The sequence below is a fragment of the Corapipo altera genome, unplaced genomic scaffold (assembly GCF_003945725.1).
Source record: "Corapipo altera isolate COAL_440 unplaced genomic scaffold, ASM394572v1 76, whole genome shotgun sequence".
Lineage (NCBI taxonomy): Eukaryota > Metazoa > Chordata > Aves > Passeriformes > Pipridae > Corapipo > Corapipo altera.
The window spans coordinates 1,428,762-1,451,916 of NW_020884964.1; the positions used below are offsets into that span (position 1 = coordinate 1,428,762).

The window sequence follows — 23,155 nt, forward strand, 5'->3', positions numbered from 1 at the left end:
CTAATGTTAAGAAGGCTACAGCAATTAGAATTGAGATATCATGGGAATAGGGATATGATAGAATATTTAAGAGTAGAGGGTCAGGTCAAGAGTAGGTGTAGTGAGGAAAGAGGGGAGGTAGGGAGAGGATTTGAACCTCTGGATAAAAGGATTAAACCTTTTGCATTTGCTGAACTGTGGCATGCAAGTAGACCTCTTCTACAGCAGGGGATAGTATGGGTGCTCACTTGGTAGCTAAATTGAATTTGTTAGTCAGAGGGAGACCTGCTTGTACTATTGGACTCACTTTTCTTGTCATTTTATAGAAGGAAAGGCTCATCATAGACAGAAACTGATCCGGATTGCTCTGATCTGAACTGTCACATATAGGACTGTTAATGCTTGGATATGCAAATCCCTAAGAGCAGCTGCACCTTTAGGATGTCCTGATCCAACATCAAAGCTGTAAACTTCCTTGTCTGAATGGGCTCTTGGAAGAGATTGTGCTGTTCTCCCTGGGCGGCTTAGTCCATTGGTTGGCTCTACTGCTCACTCTTGTTCACTAGTAGTACTTCAAGAGGTTGCTCTTCTTCAAGATGGATGGTGTTATTTTTGGAGAATTTCTTTTTCTCCAAGGTCACCCCAACCCAAAAATGCAGGCCAGCATTTCAGGGCAGAGAATCTGGTGGGCTTGAGCTTGTGTGTGGTGACCACCAATTTCTAGATTCCACAGGTTCTTCTCATCCTCTCCATCTCTTTATGCTTTTGCATGGAAAGGTCAAGCTCACTGAGGATCTGGAAGGGACAGAGTTAGGTTTAGGGCAGGCATAACCTTCGAGACTTGGTCAGCAGACCACATCATGGGGCAGGATGCCCAGGGACCAGATTGCCACTGAGTGGCCACAGTAGCAGTGGAAGAGGATCCACTCCAGTGGGCTGTACTCCAGTGTTCCTACAGGATGCAGGCAGAGCTCATCAGGCAGATGCTGTCCGCTCCCAGACCCTCGCCTGGGCATCCCAGGGGATGTGGGGGCTGCACCAATGGCTGCACACACACCTGCTGCCTTGTTGCCAGCGCCTCACTCTTGCTTCCAAACTTTAGGTTGTAAAAGAAAGCCCCCAGTTCTGGAAGAGGGCAGTGGGAGCCCTAGGAAGGCTCAGCCAGTACATGCAAGGAAAACACGCACAGGCCTACTCCTACAGCCCTTTTTCTCCGCAGCCCCTACTCCTGCATTGGCCAAAAGAAAAATCCTAAGGCAGAAAAGGGAAGTAGAGCAGCCCAAGCTCTCTTGCACCTGCAAACGAAAACATCCACTGCATGGGTTTTGCAACCCCCCTCTTTGCCACCCTCCACAGGTGTTTGTTTTTGTCGGGCTAGCTCCCCCAGCACCAGTCCCAGCCAGATCCTGTTCCACAAAATACATCCCCACCACTGAAGGTGTGGGTGGGAAGAGGTGAGATGTAAACCCAGTGTAGGCAGGTTCCTTTCAGAGGGGCTCCTGAGGAGAGAAAGTGGAGGGGAGAAAATACTCTCCTGTCTCCCGAGATTCCCTTCCCTCCTTCACTAGCCATATTCCAATCAGGAAGCACAGAGAGCCAGGGAGCACAAAGCACTCAAACTGGAACCTTGCAGGAGCCCAGCTCTGCCTGCCCATTCTAGGAGTGGGGGAAGGGTAAGAATTTGTGCAGGGCTTGAGCTGAAATGGCATTTGGTTGCTTCTGATTTCCTCGCAGCTTTTGCAGTGGGGCAAGAACTCCATCCCTCCAAGCCACTCGCCTTTTGAATGCCCACGCATTCAAACTGTATGGTTGGCACTTCAGGGTTACTGAAGTGGCTGCTGCAGTTTGAAACAGGACCTCTTGTTGCATTTTTCGGGTTGCTTAACCCCCTCCCAATGGCAATAAAGCAGGTAAGGATGCAAAAAGATTACCCAGGGGACCAAAAGCTTGGAAAAGGATGAAAGAACACTCCAACTATAAAAAAAAGATTTATTTTTTGACAGCAAATAAAAACCCCTCCACCCCCTGCCCCCCCAAATTTGCAGTTTTCTGTAATGGGGAACTTGATCAGGTTTCTTTTTCTGCCAGAGGCAGAGGAGCGGATATATCACAGAATCATGGAATTGTTGAATGTATTGGTGGGAAAGGACCTTAAAGATCACATTCTTTCAACTCCGTGCTGTGGGCAGGACCAACTTTCACTAGACCAGGTTGTCCAGAGCTCCATCCAGATGGGCCTTGAATACTTTCAGGGATGGGGCACCCACAACTTCTCTGTGCAACCTTTTCCAGTGCTGCACCACCCTCTGTAAATGCTGGTGAGGCAATAAAGTACTTCTTCCTAATACCTAAACTGAAGCTATTCTCTTTCAGTTTGAATCCATTCCCCCTTGTCCTTTTGCTGCATGTTCCTTTTGCTGCATGTTCCTCTCCAGCTTTCTTGTAGGCTTCCTCAGGTACTGGAAGGCTGTAATTAGGTCACCCCTAAGCTGTCTCTTTTCCAGACTGAGCAAATTCATTTCAGGTTTTCCTCATGAGAGAGGTGCTGCAGCATTCTAATAATTTTTTGTTCCTGCTCTGGACCTGCTACAATGGGTCAATGCCCTTCCAGTGATGAGGACTCAAGAGCTCGATGGAGCACTCCAGGTGGAGTCTCACTAGAGCAGGGTAGATGGGCAGAGTCACCTCCCTCAACCTGCTGGGGACACTGCTTTTGTTGCAGCTCAGAACATCAGCCCAGGCAAATATCAGACATCTGCTGGGAAATCTTGTGCTTTTATCTGCTTCTCTCCCAGCACACTCTCAGGCAGGTGGCTGTGACAGCAGAGCACGCAGAAGCCCTAGGAAAGCCTTATTTGCAATGCAAGGTTAAAACACACCAAGTTCAACTTAACATCCACTGTTGTTTAGGGAAAGTGGAAACAGGTGGAAAAGATGAACATGTTTTATGACAATTTTGTATCCTGTGGGCTGATATATTTTTGTAGTTATACTGAGATTACATTGCCACAGCCACACTAATTTCCATGGAATAATTTCTTATTTGTATTCCTGTAATCAGGCCAAGAAGAATCAAATTTTCTGTTTAAACCATCTCTTCATTCAACTGTAGATTTTCATGCTCTCCTAGATGAGTTCTAGACTAACTGTACAACTGTACAGATGAGGATTGCTGAAGGTATGATGTCCTTCTTGATAATTTTCAGTTTTGCATTTCCACAGATTCAGTCTTATTCACTGCTAAGACTTGCAGCTCCCATTTATTTTGGTGAGAATTAGGAATTTCTGGCCTGGCAAAGTTCCATTCCCTGAAGGCTGTGATAAGCAGATATAAACACATGCAGAAATTGCTGTATGACTCCAATGCTCATCTTTTGTCTACAGTGTCAGTTTGCTTTCAGTTTCTTGACAAGATTAAAAAATCAGAAGTAGAAAAGAGCATGAAATAGTTGTGGCAACATATAAAACTGGGAAAGCAGTAGCATCTCCTAGTTTACAGAATGAGGAGTTTAACTGACCCATTCTCTTTCTGTACTTTTTAAAACACCAGTTGCAAACCAGTGCAGATAGGAATCCTGTGTCTAATGCTAACCAGGGCAGGGAGAAGGCGAAAGAGCAGGTCTTCCCACACTGGTATTTGCTTTTTCTTCTTAAAGATGTGCATGCAGTTCAACATTTGTTTTCAAAAGCTTACTGAGTGCATACCTATCTCCTGGCTGCTGGCCTGACAGGGAGTTACAGGTGTGTGTCCTTGCAGAAGGCATGCTGTCAATCATGGCACTCAAAGGTGATTTCTTAGTCTGAAGCCAAATCTTGGCTTCAAGCAGAAAAAGGAAACCCAAGTAACTTGACTATGGTGAGAGTAAGCAAAAGTCTGCTTAATCAGAAAATCATATTATGTTTGTGAGGAAATTTGGTAAAACCTTTCTTGGTAGTTACAAAGAAAAGGTGATAGGAAGCACTGTTCTGCATAAGTCTCTCCTGCCACTGAAATGTGTTAAAAAAGCTCACACAGATGTCAAAAAAAAGTAATCCCAAAAAATTTCTGTAATTGAGGCTCAGTTAATAAGAGTAACACTATGTGTATGATAATGTACCCAAATGACAAAAAATCCAAAACTTTCTTGTCCAAGGAAATTTTTGGCACATGCAAGGCAAGTATCATAGTTAAATGTTTCTGGAAAGGTGCTCTGAGACCCCCGTGGCTGCAGGGCAGTTGCCGGCACTGCTGGTCGCGACAACGAGCCCGACGCCTGCGCGGGAGGAAGGCCTGCGCGGGAGGGAGGCCTGCGCGGGAGGGAGGCCTGCGCGGGAGGCCTGCGCGGAGCCGGGCCCGGGGCTTGGGTGTGGCCTGGGGTATGTGAGGCGTGGCCTGAGACGGCGGGGGCGTGGCCTGGGGCGGCGGGGGCGGGGCTGTGGTTGCGGTGCGCGGCGGCGGCAGCAGCGGGATGAATGAGGTGGAGGGGCTGCGGCAGCGGCGACTGCCCCGCCCGCAGGTCATCACCGACGACAGCCCGGCGCAGGAGGCCAAGGAGGGCAGGTGTGTCTCCGTGCGCGGTGCCGCCCGGCGGGGCGGGCAGAGGGCCTGCTGTGACGCTGCGGCTGTGGGGCCGCGGTTGGGCCCGGCCCGAGGAATATATGCCTGGGTAGTGTGCTGGGAGGAGGCGGGTTCTGCCCGCCTGGTGCGACCCGGCGAGGGAGCAGCAGGTCTGGGTCAGAGTGCGCAGGGAGGAGCTGGAAGGGACTGGCCGGCTGCCCCGCGGCTGTGCGGGTTGAGGTCGCATTTCCTCTCGCGTGGCTGGAGGCACAGGTTGGTGCTGGGTACCCGCGGGTGTCAGCTTGCGGGTACCTCCAGCACCTCGGCTCTCCCCAGTGCTCCTTCTGCTCGAGGTCGCTGATGGGGAGGAGGAGTTGGGACAGCGCCTGCCTACCTGCTTTGCCGAGCTGCAGGAAGAGTTTTTAATAAAGGAATAAAAAAAGAAAAGCAAAGAAAAAAAGTTTTAATTTATGGCTTTTTTTTTAAATATAGATCTGTTTAAGTACTGTTTATCATTTGCTAGTGAGGAGTTAACAGTTATCCCATTGTGGCTTGCATAGGTTTATTGTGGGTGTGATTAAGCCTTGTATAACTGTTTATATCTTGGCAATAGTTTAACGACAATTCTACAAGTGTCTGAGACAGAATAGCCATATAAGCAATCTCTTTGTTTGTGGCTAAGTTAAAAAAGATTCTATTTACTATTTTCTGTTTAGGAATTTTATAAAAAAAATAGCTTCACTGTAACTAAGTGTCATGGTTTGAGATAGCCCCAAAATCCAATTCCCTAGCTCCGTTCCCCCTCCCACATCTCAACCCAATGTGAGATGGGTTTTTCCAGACAAAACACAACCAGACTCAGAATGGGGGAAAGGGAATATATTACAATGACTGTACAAATAAATACTATAACACATTATACACACGATCGCAACTATCTCTACCATGACATATAGTATTTACAATGGATCAGATCTCTTCTCCCCTCCAAATAAAAGTCCAGGAGGGAAAGAAGGACAGATCCTTTCCAGTCTCTCAGGAATCTCTTCTAAGGCAGCAGGTCTCCTCATCTCATGCATGCAGCAGTAACTGGATTGTTGTAGCTGGATCTCTGTTCAGTACACACAAGGGGGTCTCCAAGCCCCTCGGCTCTCCTTCAGTCCAAGCGAAGGCCTCACCTGTGGGCTGCCAGCAGGGACCAGACTCGCGTCACCACAGGTATATCACGAAATGCAGGGGCATCTTCGTGAAAGTCCCTTCCTCAGGGGATTCAAATTCCCCTTTGCAGAGCTCCGTGCTCTGTCTCAAGGCTGCTAGCTTAGCAGCAGCAGCGAGGGGGGCCAAGGTCAACCCCCCCGCATTCCTTCTCCGTCCCGGTCCAGCTTCCCAGGACGCCTTTGAGCTTCTCAGCTCCTCTCTGCAAGTGCTGTAGCACTCCAAGGCTCTTTTCAAGCAAGAGTCCATCATCTTCCTCCTTCCAGGAGGGTCTCAAGGAGTTTGGGGGGGGGGTTTGGTACAGTTCCTACCCCCAGAACTCTGAAGGTCTGCTGCAGGCTCTCTTCTCCTCAACTCTCCTTCCAGGAGTCTTCTCTGCGGTGCTGTATGTCTCTGTTGCTCCGTCTTATCTCTTCTGGCTCTCTGCCACCGCTTCTCAGGTCAGTGCCAGCTTGGCTGCTGCTTTCTCCGGCCACTGCCCAGCTTGGAGAAAACATCTCCCAGCTCATAACTACAGGTACCTAGCCCAGCTGTATGCTGTTCCAGGTCCCTGTCCTGTAGCCCCCATCTGGGGCTGGGGGGCCCCAGAGGCCCCGAGGGGCTCCGGGCCCCTTTCCTCGTGGCTCCTACAACATGGCTACTTCTTCTACCAACCAAACTACCACTCCTTCTCTTCCAGTGCTTGTGATATGTTTACATTTCTGCAGGAGCGCTAATTGGGCAGAACTTCAAAACTTCCAGGGGTCTCCACCCCTGGGGTTTACCACTTTTTCAGCCTCTGGGGGAAAACAAGGTCCAAACCACTACACTAAGGTAATAGCTACCATAAGAAAGTGGTAGTATTTACCTTTCATTGAATAAGGTAGTTGATGACTTTTAATACTTTTTGAAGAAGAGCATAAGCGTCTCTGAACTTGGGACTGCTTCTCCTGGCTTCAGCCTCTTTTGGTAACTGCTCAAATCAGTTGAATATCTAGGGCTCCATCAATGATCCATTGTATTCACAGTTCTCGTGTTCTCATGTTCTGCATGAAAACAGTGGAGGAAATTCTAGGGCCTGCCATTTTTCTGGCTGGGAGCCATGGCAGAAACTCTTGAGGACAGTTGCTTTTCCCTCCAGCCCAGCAGTGCTTCTGCCAAGCGGATGAGGCAGCCTGGGCTCCTAGCTAGGGTGACCCACGGTATTGTCTTGCTAGCTTACTGTGTGTCTTCAAGAGCTGGTGTAATGGCTTCTTTTTTTAGTTCACAGTGACAGCTAAATTGCTGTTATTATAGCTAGAGTCCTGGTAAGTTGCATTATTGAGATTTGTGGTTGCAGGCCATGTAGGATTAATTATCAGAGACATAATTAACAAAGGATTTCTGTTTTGCTTATCACTGTTGGTGAACCTTTACTTCAGTGATTCTTTCCTGTGACTTAGAGTTGTCATTATTCTTTATCGTGTCCTTTGATAATGATTCTGAGCAGCTGACTTGTTTTTTTTAAAGTTTTTGGGTTTTACTTGAATTCTTGTGGTTTCAGCAGTGTCTAAACTAGGTCTTGCAATTTGCAGGCTTGAACTGTGAGTTTGCTTGTCACCTTATTCTTCCTGACTTTTTCCTTCATTGTTAGTTCCTTGCAGGTTTGAATGAGGATCAGAAATATGACTTTTACTGAAATCATGCCTTCAGGAGCTTTAATTAAGCTGTGGTAGATGAGTTCCCAATTAAGTTGACTGTGGTAGATGAGTTCCCATTCATCTTTATCTGCTTCCTTTTGTGTGAGCTGTTCTCAGCTGTCACAAAGATGCTCAGGTGTCTGCTGACAGTACTTTAAACTTGGGGATTGCCTTGTGTCTTTACCCCGTGCTCTTGGATTCCAAATCCAAGGGGAGACAGACTGAGAGGTTATTGCTTCCTCAAGACATCAAGCAGGAAGTGCTGAATCATTTTGATTGATTGTAAGGGCAGTCTGTCTCTTGGGAAATATGAAGAGGTCAGTGCAGGCGAAAAAGCTTGTTTGAAGTGGTTTCCCAGCCTGATCCAGCTCAGATGGAGACAGGCTTAGTGCTGTAACACTGCTGAAGTTCAGGATGGGAATGCTGCGCTCTTGAGAGCAATAACTAAAATTTATTTTTTAATATATTCCAGAGCAGGAATATTTGCACATGCTTATGGAAAGGAAGTAGGCTCAGGTGGTTAGTACCATAGGGGAGCTGAGAAAAATTTGGTGGCTAACAGCACTTCTTGAAACAGGCTGAACTGTCTGTCATGACAGGCTGTCAGCATCCTTGTGGCAGTCACCTCGTCACAGCCTGGTCGTTTGTGTGGTGGCTTGTGACAGCCTACTGAGTGCTGTGCAGGGCTGGGGAAACTGGGGCAGGACTTCATCCAAACTACCTACGTCTGCTGCCAGGAGAGAGGGGCTGACAGCAATTTGCCATCAGGAAAGAGATGTGATGAATTATGAATGCCTGAATTTCTATACATTGTGCATGCAAGCACTGAGTGAATCCAGGCCTAGATCGGACCTTGCTGTTCTAGCTGGTAATCCCAAAGGTTACCTTGATGCTGATATCAGTACTACAAGTACATGTCATTAGCTCCCCAGTTGTGATATTTGTACTCTGGGCATTAGTTCACATTTCCTACTGTCTGGATGGTTGGCTAATGAAGGACAAAACAATGGAAGTGGTCCAAGGATTAGTGCAGAACCATCAAGCAGTTTGTCTTTATTTAACTGATACTGCAAAGGGACTGGCTGGCTGGGCCAGTTAATGGTTCAGAACAGCTAAAATTGTGAGAGCTGCTTCGCTAGTTCAAAACTAGAATTTGTTGAACTTGGCTCTGTGCTTACCTCTGTGAATACCTGATTGATTTCTCTGAACTTTTTGAGAACTGTAGTGGTTTAAAACCACCTGGGATTAAACTCCACATAAGATGCTCCCCTTCCCCCTGCCCTCCTTTGGTGAGAGAGGGACAAGGGCAGAAACTATGGGTTGAGATAACAATTTACACACACAGTGGTGCTCATGGTTATTCCCAAGACAAGGACGAGATGGTGGATGTTTCTGCAGCTAGTGCCCCATAGCCTCCTGAGACAAAGACAAGATGGCAGATGCTCTCTGCAGCTGGCCTTCCCAGTTCCTGAGCCCGAGACAATGAAAAACAGTGACGGACAAAACCCCCAAAAGCTGGATCGTCTGTATTGTGCCATGCTGCCCGCTCCCCTCAGCTGTGTTTTCCACTTCAGAGTCGTGTCTGTGGCTTGGCTGTGTTTGGCAGGATTCGGCAGTGTTTGACTGGGTTCAGCTCGGCTAGGTTCACCACCGCTCTGTTCCCTGTGGCTGCTTCTGGCACCAGCACCCCTGATGGGCACAGTCCACTGGGCTCAGCTACGTTTGCTGCCTGGAGCTGCACAATCCTGAGGGATAGGAAGGGACAAGGTCCGCAGTGCTGGCAAATTCCCTGAGGAAGAAATGGAACAAAATGGCACAGGTCCAGTGTACGTTCGCCTTTTTCTTTCCCCTGAAACCACACCCCCCAGTGATGACGGAAGTGGTATAGAATAGCAACCTCACCAAACCCACATGGCTCTAGGCCCTACCCCCCTGCAGCTAGGACAAGAACAAAACCTAGTCTTCTCCTGTGGAAGAACAGTTTTTACTTTTTTTTGTTGTGTGCCTTGATGGGTAAATAGAAGATAATTTCTTTTGTGTGCTTCGTTTTGAGTTTCAAACCAGAGTTCACTAAATTAAGCTACCATTCATTTAACTTTCTCTATGTTTGTTGTTTCAGTGGAACTTTTCATTCAGAATTTGTGCTGGGATGGAAACCATGGCCAAAACTGAAGATCAAGTTTAAAAAACCCCAACCAAACAATTCACTTCCTCTGTTTCTTGGGTTTTTTTGTTTTTATTTTGGGGTTTTTTTAGTCAGTTGTAACTTGTAGAATGCATGAAACCTGCACGTGAAAATGCTCTACCTCATATGATGCCAGTATGCTGACCTTTCTCTTATCCTCATGTGTTCAAATTGCACCTTGAAGGTCAAGATGGTGGTTGGGCAAAAGTGTTTCTGTTTCCTCTTCTGAAGAAAATAGGCTGCTACAGAATTTTTGAGGACTGTTGCACCTGTAAGCAGCTTAACATGTTAATCCTATTTCTTGTCTGGTTTGGCAGTACTTACAGCAACAAGGTGTTCCGTGTTACCTTCTTGACTTTGGCTGCGTCTCTGACTGTGCCGCTGCTTGGAGTAACTGTTCTACTGGATTGTCCTATAGACCCTCAGCCTATAAGGTAAACTGTTGCTTTGCTTTGGAGTAAATGTTCCTGAAGCATAACTTCTCCTACGTGTTCTGTTGTTTTGTTTCAACAAACAAGACTTAACAGCGTAAAGTGGTTCTAACTGGATTAAGAAATTGGGGAGTGATTGCGATATTACCTGTACCCAGTCTGTTTCTGAGCCATCTTGTGTAGTTGTGCGTCACTACTGATCATCAAAGGAGCTGAATTACTTTCTTTGATTATTAATATGGAAAATTTTCTGATATCCAAGCTGTCAGTGGAGCTTGTGATTACATATATGTGCTCTTGCCTTCTGTGAGACAAGAACTGCAATTTCACTAAGGACCAAGCTGTACCCCTGATATTATCATTCTGTCAAAGAGAGGCATCTTGTCTGAGAATGAAAAATGAAAATGGATAACCTGAGTTGATTTGGTGCTTTGTATCAGGGGAATCATACGTTTAAATGCAGATCTCATAAAGCAATGCAGCTAGGTGTCTGAATTCATAAACATCTCAATTGAGGTATGTGTCACATGTAACAGTGAATCAACTACATGAGAAGATGTGCCTTGTATTGGGAGTTGTGTGTTAAATGCTTTGACAGCTGCCCTAGGGTGGAGTGAGGCTGTTTAGCGCTGCTGGCATTTTGAAGTAGGTAAAAATGCTCTGTCTGATAAATATTTATGATCAACTTGATAACTGCTTAATGAAAAGGAACAACAACACTGCAAACATCTCCAAAGTTGAAAGAAACTGTAAATGTGGTTGGGTGGTACTTACAAGTCTTGCCAGTAGGCTATTAGACATAAGCTGCCTCAATGCGTATCATAGTGAAATACTTTATACTGTGATTGGGTTTAACAAACCCCAATTCCCTAAAATACATTGCAACTGAACAGTAATTTTAAACGCCAATTGGAACAGGTTGCCCAGAGAGATTGTGAAGAAACATGTAGGAATCTCACTGGCTAGTACTGAAGTAGTAAGCCACTGGAAACTATAACAAATAATAGGGGGGAGAAAAAACTCCCTGTGAAATTCCTGCAACTCTGTTTTATTTCAAGTTCTTTCTCTATGAGTCTGTCTTGGATAATATTGATCCCAGGGAGTTTTTTCTGTTTGCAAACACAACTGTCCAAAGTTCCCAGCAAATGAGTTCCTTATCTGAAGCCTCTTATCCTCATCTGAAACTCTCTAAGCTTGGAAGAAGGGATGGAAAACAAATTTGTGTTAGCACTGTGAAGACAATTCTCCTGTAAATCTCTTCTGGACAGAAGCTAATAATTCAGTTGTTTTTGTCACTGCAGTAATATATACTTAAAGAAAAGTTTACTGTCTGTAACCAGACAGATAGGAGTATGTATTTTTCTCTGTTTCTGAATTATTCGTGTTGTGAACCTGTTTTCCTCAATTGTCATGGCTTTCATAGTTTCCAGTTTCAGTTGACTTTTTTCTTCCAGTTACTGAATCTTTAGAAATTGTAATGATTTTCACCATATGAGCAGTAGATTTGCAACGTGGTTGGTGACAAATAGGTCCTGGATTCTATGACCATGGGTAAATTTTGGAATCAGACCTCGTCTTTTAAATATTCTCTGGGTGTAAGGCATTTGCTTATGATCATATAAAGGGTTGTTAAAAGAAAAAAAAATCGAAAAATTATTTCAAAACTTGGCCTGCGTATCTTTAGCATACTCCTGTGAATGAACAACTTGAAATCCTTAACTCATGGAGACTGAGGGGCTTATGTGTTAAGAGCTTTTAAGAACTTAAGAGGCTGAAACATATTCAAGTTCAGTTAAGGCTAGTTTTGGAGTCTGGTATTTTAGTTAGAGTTGTAGGCATCTTACTGCTTCCCTTCTCTGTATCTCTGTAGTCGGAATCCTAGTTGGCTTGAAACTGATTGCTTATGTAAAGGGCTTGGAAGATTGGACCTTATTTTGTCATTTTGAGATTGGAGTTCAATACCCTTTAAGTTCATGTGCAACTTACTCCTTTGAGTTGGTCTTTCTTTAAGGGCCTGCATTCAAGTTATGAACAAGACCATATATTTCAATATGGTATGACAGCATGTGTGTCCTAGTGTTCAAGCTACTGGAACACTTTCCCCCCTAGCTGTAAGCTGGGGGGAAATAATTAAGTTATTTTTTCTCTGAAAGTGCTGTACATTGTCAGGTCTCAGTGTATCGTAACATACCAGGGTTGAATTTGTATATATCGATTTAGGAAAAATATTCTGGTACAAACAACTCATTCAGCTGAGAAAACTGCTACTCTTTTGTGTTATGGCAATGCACAAATCCTTTGCTTTTGTGTAAGATAGGTGAACTGTTGGACTTGAAGATGTATAGATTTCTTAGGAACACATAACTGCAACTTTTCTGATGAACAGAACCAGGAAATTTTTGTGATCCTTGAAGAACAAGAGTCAGTATTTCAGCTTGTTAGTTGTGGGTGTTTTTAAATATGCTTTATGTAAAGCATAGGTCAGGGTTGCAGGAGTTGGCAAACTAGGGAAAAAACGATCCAATATGTTGCTCAAGAATGTTTGCATTTTGTGCAAAGCATCACGGGGTCTGTATTCTGTTTTGTAGTTTGAAGGAACCTCCCCTCCTGACGGGTGTACTAGAGCCCAATATCAAGTTACGAAAAGCTGAGCGGTTATGGGAAAACCAGCTGTATGGACCAGAGTCCATTGTCAATATTGGGGGTAAGCACTGACAAAATAAGCTTTTAAAGAAGGGTCTTTAAATGTTGCTCCATCGATAAAGAGTTAGTTCAGCAGTATACCTCTTAGATAACAAACTCTGTAAGTTATTTTGAATGTGCAGGTTTTTGTAAAAGTAATTGTGTTAGGCAGCAAAACCTGGCTGCAATGTCCTGCTTTTCTCCTCTTTCGTGAGAATAAAATAAATCTTGTTGCCAGATTAAAAATCCCTGTCCTCGACTGAAAGCATCAGCAGTGTAGTCAGGGGCTACTTATGTTTGGAGGAAGTGGTCCCATTTTTCATTTGACTAGCTCTTAACTGGGAATTAATATTTACCTGCTCTTTTAATGGTCATTGCCACTGAGGGAGCTGAGTTTTATGGTCTTCATATTTGCTTTTATGACAGAAAAACCCTCAAATTGGTAAATAGCATATTTACATTTTAATGATGTTGCACAATATCATATCCCATATTCATAACTCCTTCATATTCCATATTCATAACTCCTAAAACTTGAATCCTTCCTCTTCTTTTTTAATTGCAAGAAATCTAACCAACACAGGTACCATCCTGTACTTCTCCCTCACGGAATGTGTGTTCTCCCCAAATCACAAACCCATGCCACCTCTGAGCACTTTCTTAATGAATTATCTAGACTTCTAATGGTGTGACCCTCTTAGCAGGAACCTAGCATTGTGCAGGGCTTGTTTCCTGTGCCTCCTGAAGGAAGGATAAGGCTAGAAACTACTCTTTACATGAGTCCTTGAGTGCTTTTTCTCTGAAAGGGAAAGGGTGTGGGAGTTCCAAGCAAGGCCCTTCCTGAAAAATCCTTTAGTACAAGAGGTGCTCAGTAATCATGTGGTTTTTTTTCCTTCTGCTTTATCTTCTAATAAATTAGTAAAATATTTTTAAGAAATTATTTTACCCAGTAAGAAACTACTGTAAATTCCTTCCTCAGATTACACTTTTTATCACATTGTAAACAGAGATAGGTAAAAGTGATTACCTGAAGCTATTGATTCTTTTATGTTGCCTGGTTTTGTCAATCTCTTTGGAAACTCTTTAAAGAAACCTTCCTGCAAGGGACTATGACCTATGGGTGAAATAATCAACCTGACTGGGAATAAATGTTGGAGTCGTCTTATTCCCTTTTAAAAGTGTAATTAGCAAACCTAAAACATCAGTTAAATTAGAGATGGAAAAGTTCAAGCAATGGGCTCTACTAATCTAACGGTGTTTCATTTAGTTTGGTTGTATGGAAAAGTTTGTGTTGTTTGTATTCAGTTAATGTCTTATGCTATCACACAGCTTGGCATGAATGCAGTAATTTGGCAATGCTTTTGATTTGTATGGTTGTTCAATTGCCATAGTTTTTTGTAATTCATCTCCAGAACTGATACAATATGAGCATTGGCACATGTCCAGCAGCCAACGTGGACTGTATCCGAATGAGAAGTTTTATCTAGTCAGTCTCTCATTGAAGAGTGATAAGATAAATGCAGTGTCTGACTACATTTTTTGATGATGTAGAAATTTACCCAGATGGATCCAATGACTGGCCATTAAGTTATGTTTACCTTTAACTAAGAACTTAGACCACCTGTGGGTGAAAAGCTTCATATCCTATAGACACTCCCAAGGTTTAAATCCTTCCCCTTCTTCTAGAGTTGGAAGAAATCTAACCAAATGCTCTTATTTGCCTTCATTTTTTCCCCTTCCATGTATTTTTCTTTTGCTATGACTGAAGAAGTCTGTCACTTCACTGTGTCTTAAACCTGAATTCTACTACATGCTAGTAGAAGGATCATGTAGAAGGATGTTTGCCACTGTGGGTTTGTGATCAAGCTAATCAGTTGCTTTTGCAGATATACTATTTACTGGGACAGCTGATGGGAAGATTATCAAAATTGAAGATGGGGAAATAGAAACAATATCCAGAATTGGCCATGGTCCTTGTGGTGAGTGACAGCTCCTGAACATAATGTATCTGAAAATGTCTGGGTCAAGGGTATGCGTTGCTTAAACTATGTTCAGTCTGGATTGCTCATGCAAGTGCTTATCTTCCTCTACAGAAATTTGTAACAGATATATTAATATATTTTTATGAATGAAGTATGAGTGGAGATAGGTACATTGGAAGGAAGAGCAGAACAGAGGACCAAAAGAATCAGAATGGGTGCTCTTAGACAACAAAGCACAGAGTTTCCAGCAGTAAAATTAAGTAATGCAGGGGGTTTTGTGTCATAACTACAAGACCTACACTCTTGTAAGGCTGCGACATGGATGACTTGTTGGCAGAAGATCCTGCATCTTAACATCAGGAGGAAGATGAGGTTGAAGTGCATCACAAACAACATTCCTTTTCCTGTTTGTCCATCTAGAAAAAAAAAAATCTATCTTGAGAAAAAAATGGGCAGCAACCTGGCCTAATATTTGTGGAAGCTGAAGTCAGCACGATTCTGAGGTGAAGGGCCACCCCATAAAAGCTGAGGACTCCTAAACAAGTGTGAATGAATGAACTCTGAGATAATGTGTGAGTGGAAAAGATCAACTTATTTACAGAATTTTGCCTTGCATTTTGTTGTACCTATTTCCCTTCCTCTGTTTGTAAGTACAGTGGGAATAGTGGCTGCACCTGCTTTAGCAGAGATCTTGCCTGAGTCATGATGTTTTTATTTTCTCACTGCTAAACTGGAGTTATTTCTTGTTGAATTTTACACTTCTTTCTGAATGACTTATTTACTTCATTTAATGAGATTTCTGGAACTGGGTGAGAAAAACTGGTGGTGGCTTGTTTATTAACAGAACCATTTCTATGGGAAGGTTAATGTTGGCCATCTCAATAGTGCCTGGGCAGTCTGAGAAGCCTGGCTGGTGTTTGCTGGGACTGTGGGTAGTTTTGTTTGCAGTAGCCTTGTAGAAACTTACCTGAGGTTCTGCAGCTCTGTGCTGGTTGACAGAAGTTATGGTCAGGAACTGTTGCTGTCCTTATTAGCTCTCATTGACACATTCATCGTATTATCTATATAACTTTATGTGGATGTTCACATGAGTAGACTCTGGACTGATTTGGAAGCACTCTCTTGGCTGCCTGACAGGTAGGACAGCCTTGGTGCTGGCAGCCAACAAAGTCTACTGCCAGCAATAAGAAGCTGGATTTGCAGCTGTTGCTTAGGCAAGAAGGTAGATTGGGGTGGGTGTGAAGAATCACCTTTCTCCTGTTCATTTACATTGGACTTGTACAGCTTGTGAGAGGTGGGAAGGTTATGCTGCTCTGTTTCTTTAGGGCCAAAGTGGTAATGTGGTGCCTGGACTTTTGTGCTCCTTGAGTTGGGGAGAGAAGTGGAAATGCTGTAGCCAACTGCCTTCTCCAGAAATTTCTCAAGCTAATTTTTCAAACTGTAGATGTTCTGAACTTCTTAGCTCTTCAGGACTCAAGTATCTCCTTGAATTTGTCTAAATTCTTCAGATTTACAGTATTCCCCTTGCTCTTCGTGTAGAAGTATTCAGTGTCTGTGTCTTGAGAAAGCAGCTATTTCATGACAATGTTGGACCTTTCCAGAAAAAGAAAGGTTTTTTTAATTATTAATTTAATTAAAAAAACCCTAATTCCACAAACCTGCAGTAAAACTGATTCTTTCTGAGAAGAAGCATTTCATTAAATTCAATTTTCTGATATTTAACCCTATTTGAGGCAGCTGTTAGCTAGTTACTAGGCTGGCAGATTATATGATTCTTTCTAGACTGGTGAAAACATGGCATGAGGATATTTGTTTCACTCACACCTAGAAAAGTAGGAATCTTTTAAATGAAGGTATGTGCCATATGTATGCCACAGAGATTTTTAAGCTACAGTTTGAGCCAGGTACCCACCAAGCTGCTCTATCATTCTCCTCCTTAGCAGGATGGGGGAAGAAAGGAAGACAGAAAAAAACCCCTCTTAGGTTAAGATACAGACAGTTTACTGAAACAAAAGCAAAGGTCACATGTGCAAGCAAAGGAAAAAAAAACCCCAAACCGTCAAATGTTTTATTCTCTACTTCCCATCAGCAAATGATGTCTGACTGCTTCCTGGGAAGCAGGGCCTTGGCACATGTAGATTGCTTTAAAAGATGAACGTTGTAAATAATGAATGCCTCCCCTTCCTACTTCTTTCTCTTACGTTTTATATCTGACCTAATACCATATGATGTGGAATATCCCTTTGGTCAGTTTGGGTCAGCTCTCTTGGTTATGTCCCCTCCCAAGATCTTGCCCAGTCCCAGCCTACTGGAGAGGGGAGTGTTGGAGAGAGCATTAATGCTGTGCCAGCACTGGTCAGAGCAGTAGCCAAAACACTGGTCTGTTATGGACATCTTTCTAGCTGCCAAAGCAAAGCACAGCATTGTGAGGGCTGCTGTGGGGAAAATGAACTCCATCTTACGCAGATCCAATACACTTATGTAGATAGCCAGAATGCCTTGTATTTATTTCTATTTGGAAAACCATTTTAAAACTGTTTCTTAAGGAACCCGCGAAGATGAGCCAACGTGTGGAAGACCACTTGGCATCAGAGTTGGGCCAAATAACACTCTTTTTGTGGCAGATGCTTATTATGGACTCTATGAAGTTGATCCTGATACAGGTATGACCTTTCTGCTCAGAAGTTCCCTTCCACTGACAAATCTGGGCTTCATTTGCAGTTTTACCAGATACTGCAGGCCAAAAAACAATGCCTGTCTTCTTTGTAAAGTGATTTGAAGCTGTCTGGATGAAATGAGTCATGCAAGAACTTGATATTTATTTTCTTGTAGCAGTCACTTCCTCTCTGTATCTGTCTGTCTGGATCAGTTACTATAACTTATCTTCTGGTGTTACATATTTTTGGTTGTCAAAATTGCTACCTCAGAACCCATGAATAAAGCTCTGTGTAGCTGTTTCGGTTTTCATAAAAGGAAAGAAAAAAGATTGTTGTTACATAAACTTTTTGTTGTTTTTGCTGTACTTTTGTTTCTGCCTTGATCTTGCTGTGGTAGTGAAAAGCTCGTAACTTCTCTGTAACCTAAATCTACACAAAGGGAAGAAAGATGTATTTTGGTGCAGCTGAAGATGTGGCTTGTTCCTGCTGAGGAAGGCACTGTTGCATTGTACCTTTCAATGTGTCCCTGAGGCAGATCTCAGCGAGCTGTTTATGAGCTGTGCTGTCAGAAAGTGATAGTTGGTTTTGTGTAGGGTTGATTTTTCTATCAGTTTACCTCTGCACATTGGCTTCAGGGGGGGAGAGGCTGGCCAAATGCTAGGTGAAATGTAATAGAAAGATTCAGACTGTGTTGCCCTGGGAGAGTATTTGGATGGCAGACAGCTGTCATAATAGGTCAGTCATGACAAAAACAAGCATACAAACAAACCCAAACCCTGTGCCTGAAGATGACTTCATTAGATTTTGGTTGATTTTTAGAGATTTGACCTTAATAATTGGCCTGGTAATTTGTGGCAGAGCAGTTCAGTGGACCTGCTGATGTTTTAATGCCTAGAAAGTATTACTCTTTGTTCCTACAGGTTTATAGGGAGAGAAGGAGTAGTGATTGGCTTGCCTGCATCCTTGCCTGCACCCTGCTTGCCTGCAGGTTGGGACCTGAGTTTGCACTTTGTTTCATATGAGCTTCAGAAATGTGAAAATTTGGCACTTATCATTAGGGAGCATAATCTACTGTTTCAGTTTTTCTGGAGAGTATTTTCTCCTGGTCACTCATGTTGAGTTGTTCCATTACAGGCTGAAACCTTATTGCTTAACAAAGAGGCAGGAATTGAAAAAAAGTGAACTGAATTTCATATTAGTATTTACTCATTTCCAAAGCAGGACATACAAAAGCTTGTCTTGTGAGTCTTTTTTTTGTTTCTTTTGTAACCAGGTGAAACAAAAATGCTTGTGTCAACTAAAACAGTAATTGAAGGTCAGAAGTTGTCATTTGTAAATGATCTTACAGTGACCCGGGACGGGAGGAAAATCTACTTCACTGACTCCAGTAGCAAATGGCAAAGACGAGACTACTTATTCTTGATTATGGAAGGCACAGATGATGGGCGGCAAGTATCTCTTCTCTGAGGCGTTTAACTTACTGTAAGCTCAGTTATAGGAATGGACTTAACCACTTCCTTGGTCTTCAAATTTTTTCTCCTTATAAACCACCTGTGCAGACACTGCACTGCTCAGGAGAGGGTAAGAGAATGTGTGGATGTTGCTAAAGAGACCTGCAGCAAAATAAATGAGATTCTTCTTTTTCCTTCAAGAGGACTTGCATGGAACATCTGTTTTAGAAGTGAAGGTGTTAACATTACCTTCAGCTCAAATCCTTCACGAGTGCTGCCAGTCTCAAGTGGCTTATTATTTCTTCTGTGTTCATAAACAAATGCTTCCTGGCTATTCTGCCTTTTTAACTTAAGTGAAGTGCACTGAGAAAAGATGGAATGCCTGGAGAATGAAACAGACATGAATAAATATTTGTCTTAACTCAAAAATGCTTTTTTTCAGCCTCCTTGAATATGACACAGTAACAAAAGAAGTGAAAGTCTTAATGGTGGGGCTGAGGTTTCCCAATGGTGTGCAGCTCTCTCCTGCAGAAGACTTTGTCCTGGTGCAGGAGACAACCATGGCTAGAATCAGGAGGTGAGTATGACTTCACTGAATTTATTACCAATTTCTGTTTAGAGATTGTTTAAATAAATGAGTGGAATGACAAAAGAAATCCTACACTTTATTTATGCCTAGTTATAAGTGACAGAGAAGGTGGCCTTCCTCGATACTTGATTTTTTTTATTTTTCTGTAAATATCTGGCATGCGTAATCGTTCCATTGTGGGCTCCTTACACAGAGTGGAGTAAGCTGACTTTTTTTCTGGTGAGAAGAGTGTGGGTGTGCTGTATTTCCCTGAACCTGAGGAATGAAAAAAACCCCCTCTTTTTGAAATGAAATAATTTTGGGACTTTTATTTGTTATTTAGACTGCTTAAGATGTCCTAATCTACTATCTATAACTTTCAGGTATTATGTATCTGGGCTGATGAAAGGTGGAGCAGATATGTTTGTTGAGAACATGCCTGGTCTTCCAGATAATATCAGGTTAAGCAGCTCTGGAGGATATTGGGTAGCTATGGCAGCTGTCCGGCACAATCCTGGATTTTCTTTGTTGGATTTCTTGGCTGAAAAACCATGGATTAAAAAGATGATATTTAAGGTAAAAAAAAAATTAAAAAGAATTTTTTAAAAAATCACCTTTAGTTTAGGAATGGAAGTGCTAAATATTTGTTTTTTGTGTTTCTTCCTCTTCACAGGAAGACTTAAAAAAATGTTTAGTGTTGTGCTTAAAACTGTTGTTGCTGTCCCCAGGTAGAACAGTCCTTTATATTCATAGGTAGTAAAATAATATTCTGAGTTGGAAGGGACCCACAAGGATCATCTAGTCCAACTCTTAAGTGAATGGCCTGTACAGGGATCAAACTGTGACCTTGGCATTATTAGCACCATGCTCTAACTAGCTGAGCTAATCTGCATTCTGTAAAACTAACATTTGCTTCTCTGGGTAGCGGGTAAACATCTTTTAAGTTGTCTTCCATCTTGATCTCAGGAAAGAAACGGGACTGTCTCTACTCTAGTCATGCAGCAACACAGGATCTACATTTGGATATATGAAGATTTCACTTTTGTACCTGAAGTGCCTAAAATACTTATTGCCAGGTGTCTGAGGAGCGTTTGGGATGTCTGGGCTGTTCTAATGACTACCCTAGACATCCTGGGAGACAGTGTGTGTGTTATGGATGGTGTTGGGTGACATTTTGTTCTGATTCAATATGCCTTTTGTTGTGTCACACCCTGAGGATGAGCAAGAATAAGGGCTATCTGATGCTAAAGAAACGACATGGTGCTTTTTGGACAATACAAAGACATAAAAATACTTCTTCTGTCCTTGAAAAAATAAAAATCAACAAGCAGTGTTTAGAATGGAAGCACCATTTCAGCTAAACAAGCTCTGTGCTGTCCCTGTCTCTCCTGGTGCAGTGCAGGAACCTTAACAAAAAATGATGCTACGGGCAGCAGAGCATGATGGCTGCTTGGCATCAGCTGCACCAGAACAAGCTGATGTCTCCTGCTTGGGCAACCTTTCAGCCTAACTCTGGAGTAGAGTAAGCTTCTGCTGGTTGTTTTGTTTCTTTTCAAGCTGCCTTTTCACATATTAATGCATTAACCCTGTGTAATAGTCTTTACTCAAATTGTGTGCTTATGTTCTTAGCTGCTTCTTCCAAGGAGTGTGGAATGGTCTTTGCCTGTATAAATGGCTAAGGTATAATTGTGGAGAACAAAATCTTTTGTTAATTTTCTGTTTTTCTTTTCTTTTTCTTTTAGTTGCTGAGTCAGGAAACCGTGACAAATTTTGTGCCCAAATATAGCCTTGTTGTTGAACTTACTGAGACAGGATCCTACAGAAGAAGCTTTCACGATCCCAATGGAGTGATGGTAGCTTATGTTAGCGAGGCACATGAACACAATGGATATCTTTACCTGGGTTCCTTCCGGTCTCCGTATATTTGCAGAATTAATCTTCAGCATGTTTAACTGTCCCTCCATGATGAAATCCTACTGTCCTATAATATTCCAGAGGTACAAAGGAAGCATATATTTGAGGCAGTTTGACCAAGGACAAAAAGTGAAAGATAGTCTGTTAACATGCAGTAGCACTGTTGCCATAGGAAAACATACAGCTTGCTGTACCTGTTCTCTTCCTTGGTTTGACTGCTCATGTTTTGGAGTTAATGTGCATAATTGTTAATATCTGAGGAGTATGGCGGGGCATCTTCATTCAGTTATTTGTTCCTCAGAGAACCTCCACTGCTTTTCCGTGCCCAGCCCTGTTTGGAGTCATCTTAAACAGACATCATCGTGTTGCCTTTAATGCAACTGTATGTCTTGTTATACTGGAAGGATTTGTGATGTATGGAATTTAATTATGTAATGTTTGAATTGAAGGTGATGGCTTGCATGTGTTTATTTCTGTTTTAGAACCTGCTATTTAGGATTACAGTATATATTCTGATGTCATACCATGGTGCTGTGGTAGAGGCAGCAACATCCAGAAATCAACAACATGCCTAGAAATTTAGTTAGACCATTGGGTTTCTTCAATTCCAACCTGTGTAAGTAACATTAGACACTACAATTAGCTGTTAATCAGAACCAAATTTCATTGTTACCTGTGGACTCCTGTGTTGTTTTTTTTTATAGCATTGTGATCAGATGATGAATGAAAGTTGCATTTTCTATGTTATTAAGGGCTAGTCCCAGCAGGTTTAAAAAGGGTCATATGTAGTATTTCTTCCATGTTTATCAGGTCCTGTAAGTCTGCTGTTGATTATCTAGGTGACCATTCCTGAGAGACATGTGAGAGAAGAGGGCCAGCTGCAGGAATCCTCTTCAACATGCTTTTTATGGAGAAATGGTAAAGATTTTGGGGAAGACTGGTGTCTGAAGATGGATGTGGACTCAAAGGCCCCCTGTAAAATCTAGTAATTGTGGATAAGGAAGGAATGGTGGAAGATTTTGGAATGCAATAGTAGCTCGTGGATGCTTTCTGTCATTCCAGAGGGAATGATATACTTCCTCTGTTAACAGATACTCTGCTTGGTAAATCCAGAGAATGCTTTTCTGTCAACTGTTGCAAAGGAAAACCTGTGCCATTACATTTTATGGCTGGAGAGGCTGGCAGCACAAAGGAATTCCAGCCACCTCAGACAGTAAGTCTTCAGAGGCTCAACTTAAATGCCTCTATGCAAATACACACAGTATGGGGAATAAGCAAGAGTTACAGATGTGCACGTGCCTGCCTGTGGTCTCATTGGCATCACAGAAATGTGGTGGGATGACTTCTATGACTGGAGTGTTGAAAGGATACAGGATCTTGAGGAAGGACAGGCAGGAGGCATGAGGAGAGGGTGTTGCCCTCTATGTCAATGACCAGCAGGAGTGCATGGAGCTCTGCCTGCGGATGAATGAGGACCTGACCGAGGGGTTAAGGGTCAGGATTAAAGAGAGAGCAGGGACAGGTGACATTATAGTGGGGGTCTGCTACAGGCCACCCAGCCAAGAAGACTGAGTGGATGAAACTGCCTATAGACAGGAGGGGCCACATGTTCACAGTTTTTGGTCCTCATGGGGGATTTCAATAACCCTGGCATCTGTTGGAGGGACAACACAGCAGGGCAAAAGCAATCCAGGAGGTTCCTGGAATGCATTGACAGTAACTTCCTTCTCCAAGTGATAGAGGAGCCAAGGAGGAGAAGTGCTATGCTGGACCTTTTGCTCACCGACAAGGAGGGGCTGGTGGAGAATGTGAAGCTCAAAGGGAGCCTTGGCTGCAGGGACCATGAAGTGTTGGAGTTCAAGATCCTTAGGGCAGTGAGGAGGGCACACAGCACAT

General features: G+C 43.1%; 1 protein-coding gene across 3 annotated transcripts; it reads left to right on the forward strand.

Moving 5' to 3' along the window:
• The first annotated feature begins 4,368 nt into the window (after nucleotides 1-4,368).
• APMAP (adipocyte plasma membrane associated protein) lies at nucleotides 4,369-21,931 on the forward strand. Of its 3 annotated transcripts, XM_027664551.1 has the most exons (10): nucleotides 4,369-4,519; nucleotides 9,892-10,008; nucleotides 12,594-12,709; nucleotides 14,574-14,666; nucleotides 17,216-17,332; nucleotides 18,600-18,774; nucleotides 19,220-19,354; nucleotides 19,729-19,921; nucleotides 20,312-20,467; nucleotides 21,088-21,931. In XM_027664551.1, exons 1-10 carry the CDS (start codon nucleotides 4,428-4,430, stop codon nucleotides 21,295-21,297), a joined length of 1,404 nt encoding a protein of 467 aa, XP_027520352.1. In that variant the 5' UTR covers nucleotides 4,369-4,427; the 3' UTR covers nucleotides 21,298-21,931. The 3 variants fall into 3 exon arrangements, with proteins under 3 accessions (XP_027520352.1, XP_027520354.1, XP_027520353.1); XM_027664553.1 differs by lacking the exon at nucleotides 20,312-20,467; XM_027664552.1 differs by lacking the exon at nucleotides 17,216-17,332 and having other exon boundaries at nucleotides 4,386-4,519.
• Nucleotides 21,932-23,155: the final 1,224 nt, after the last annotated feature.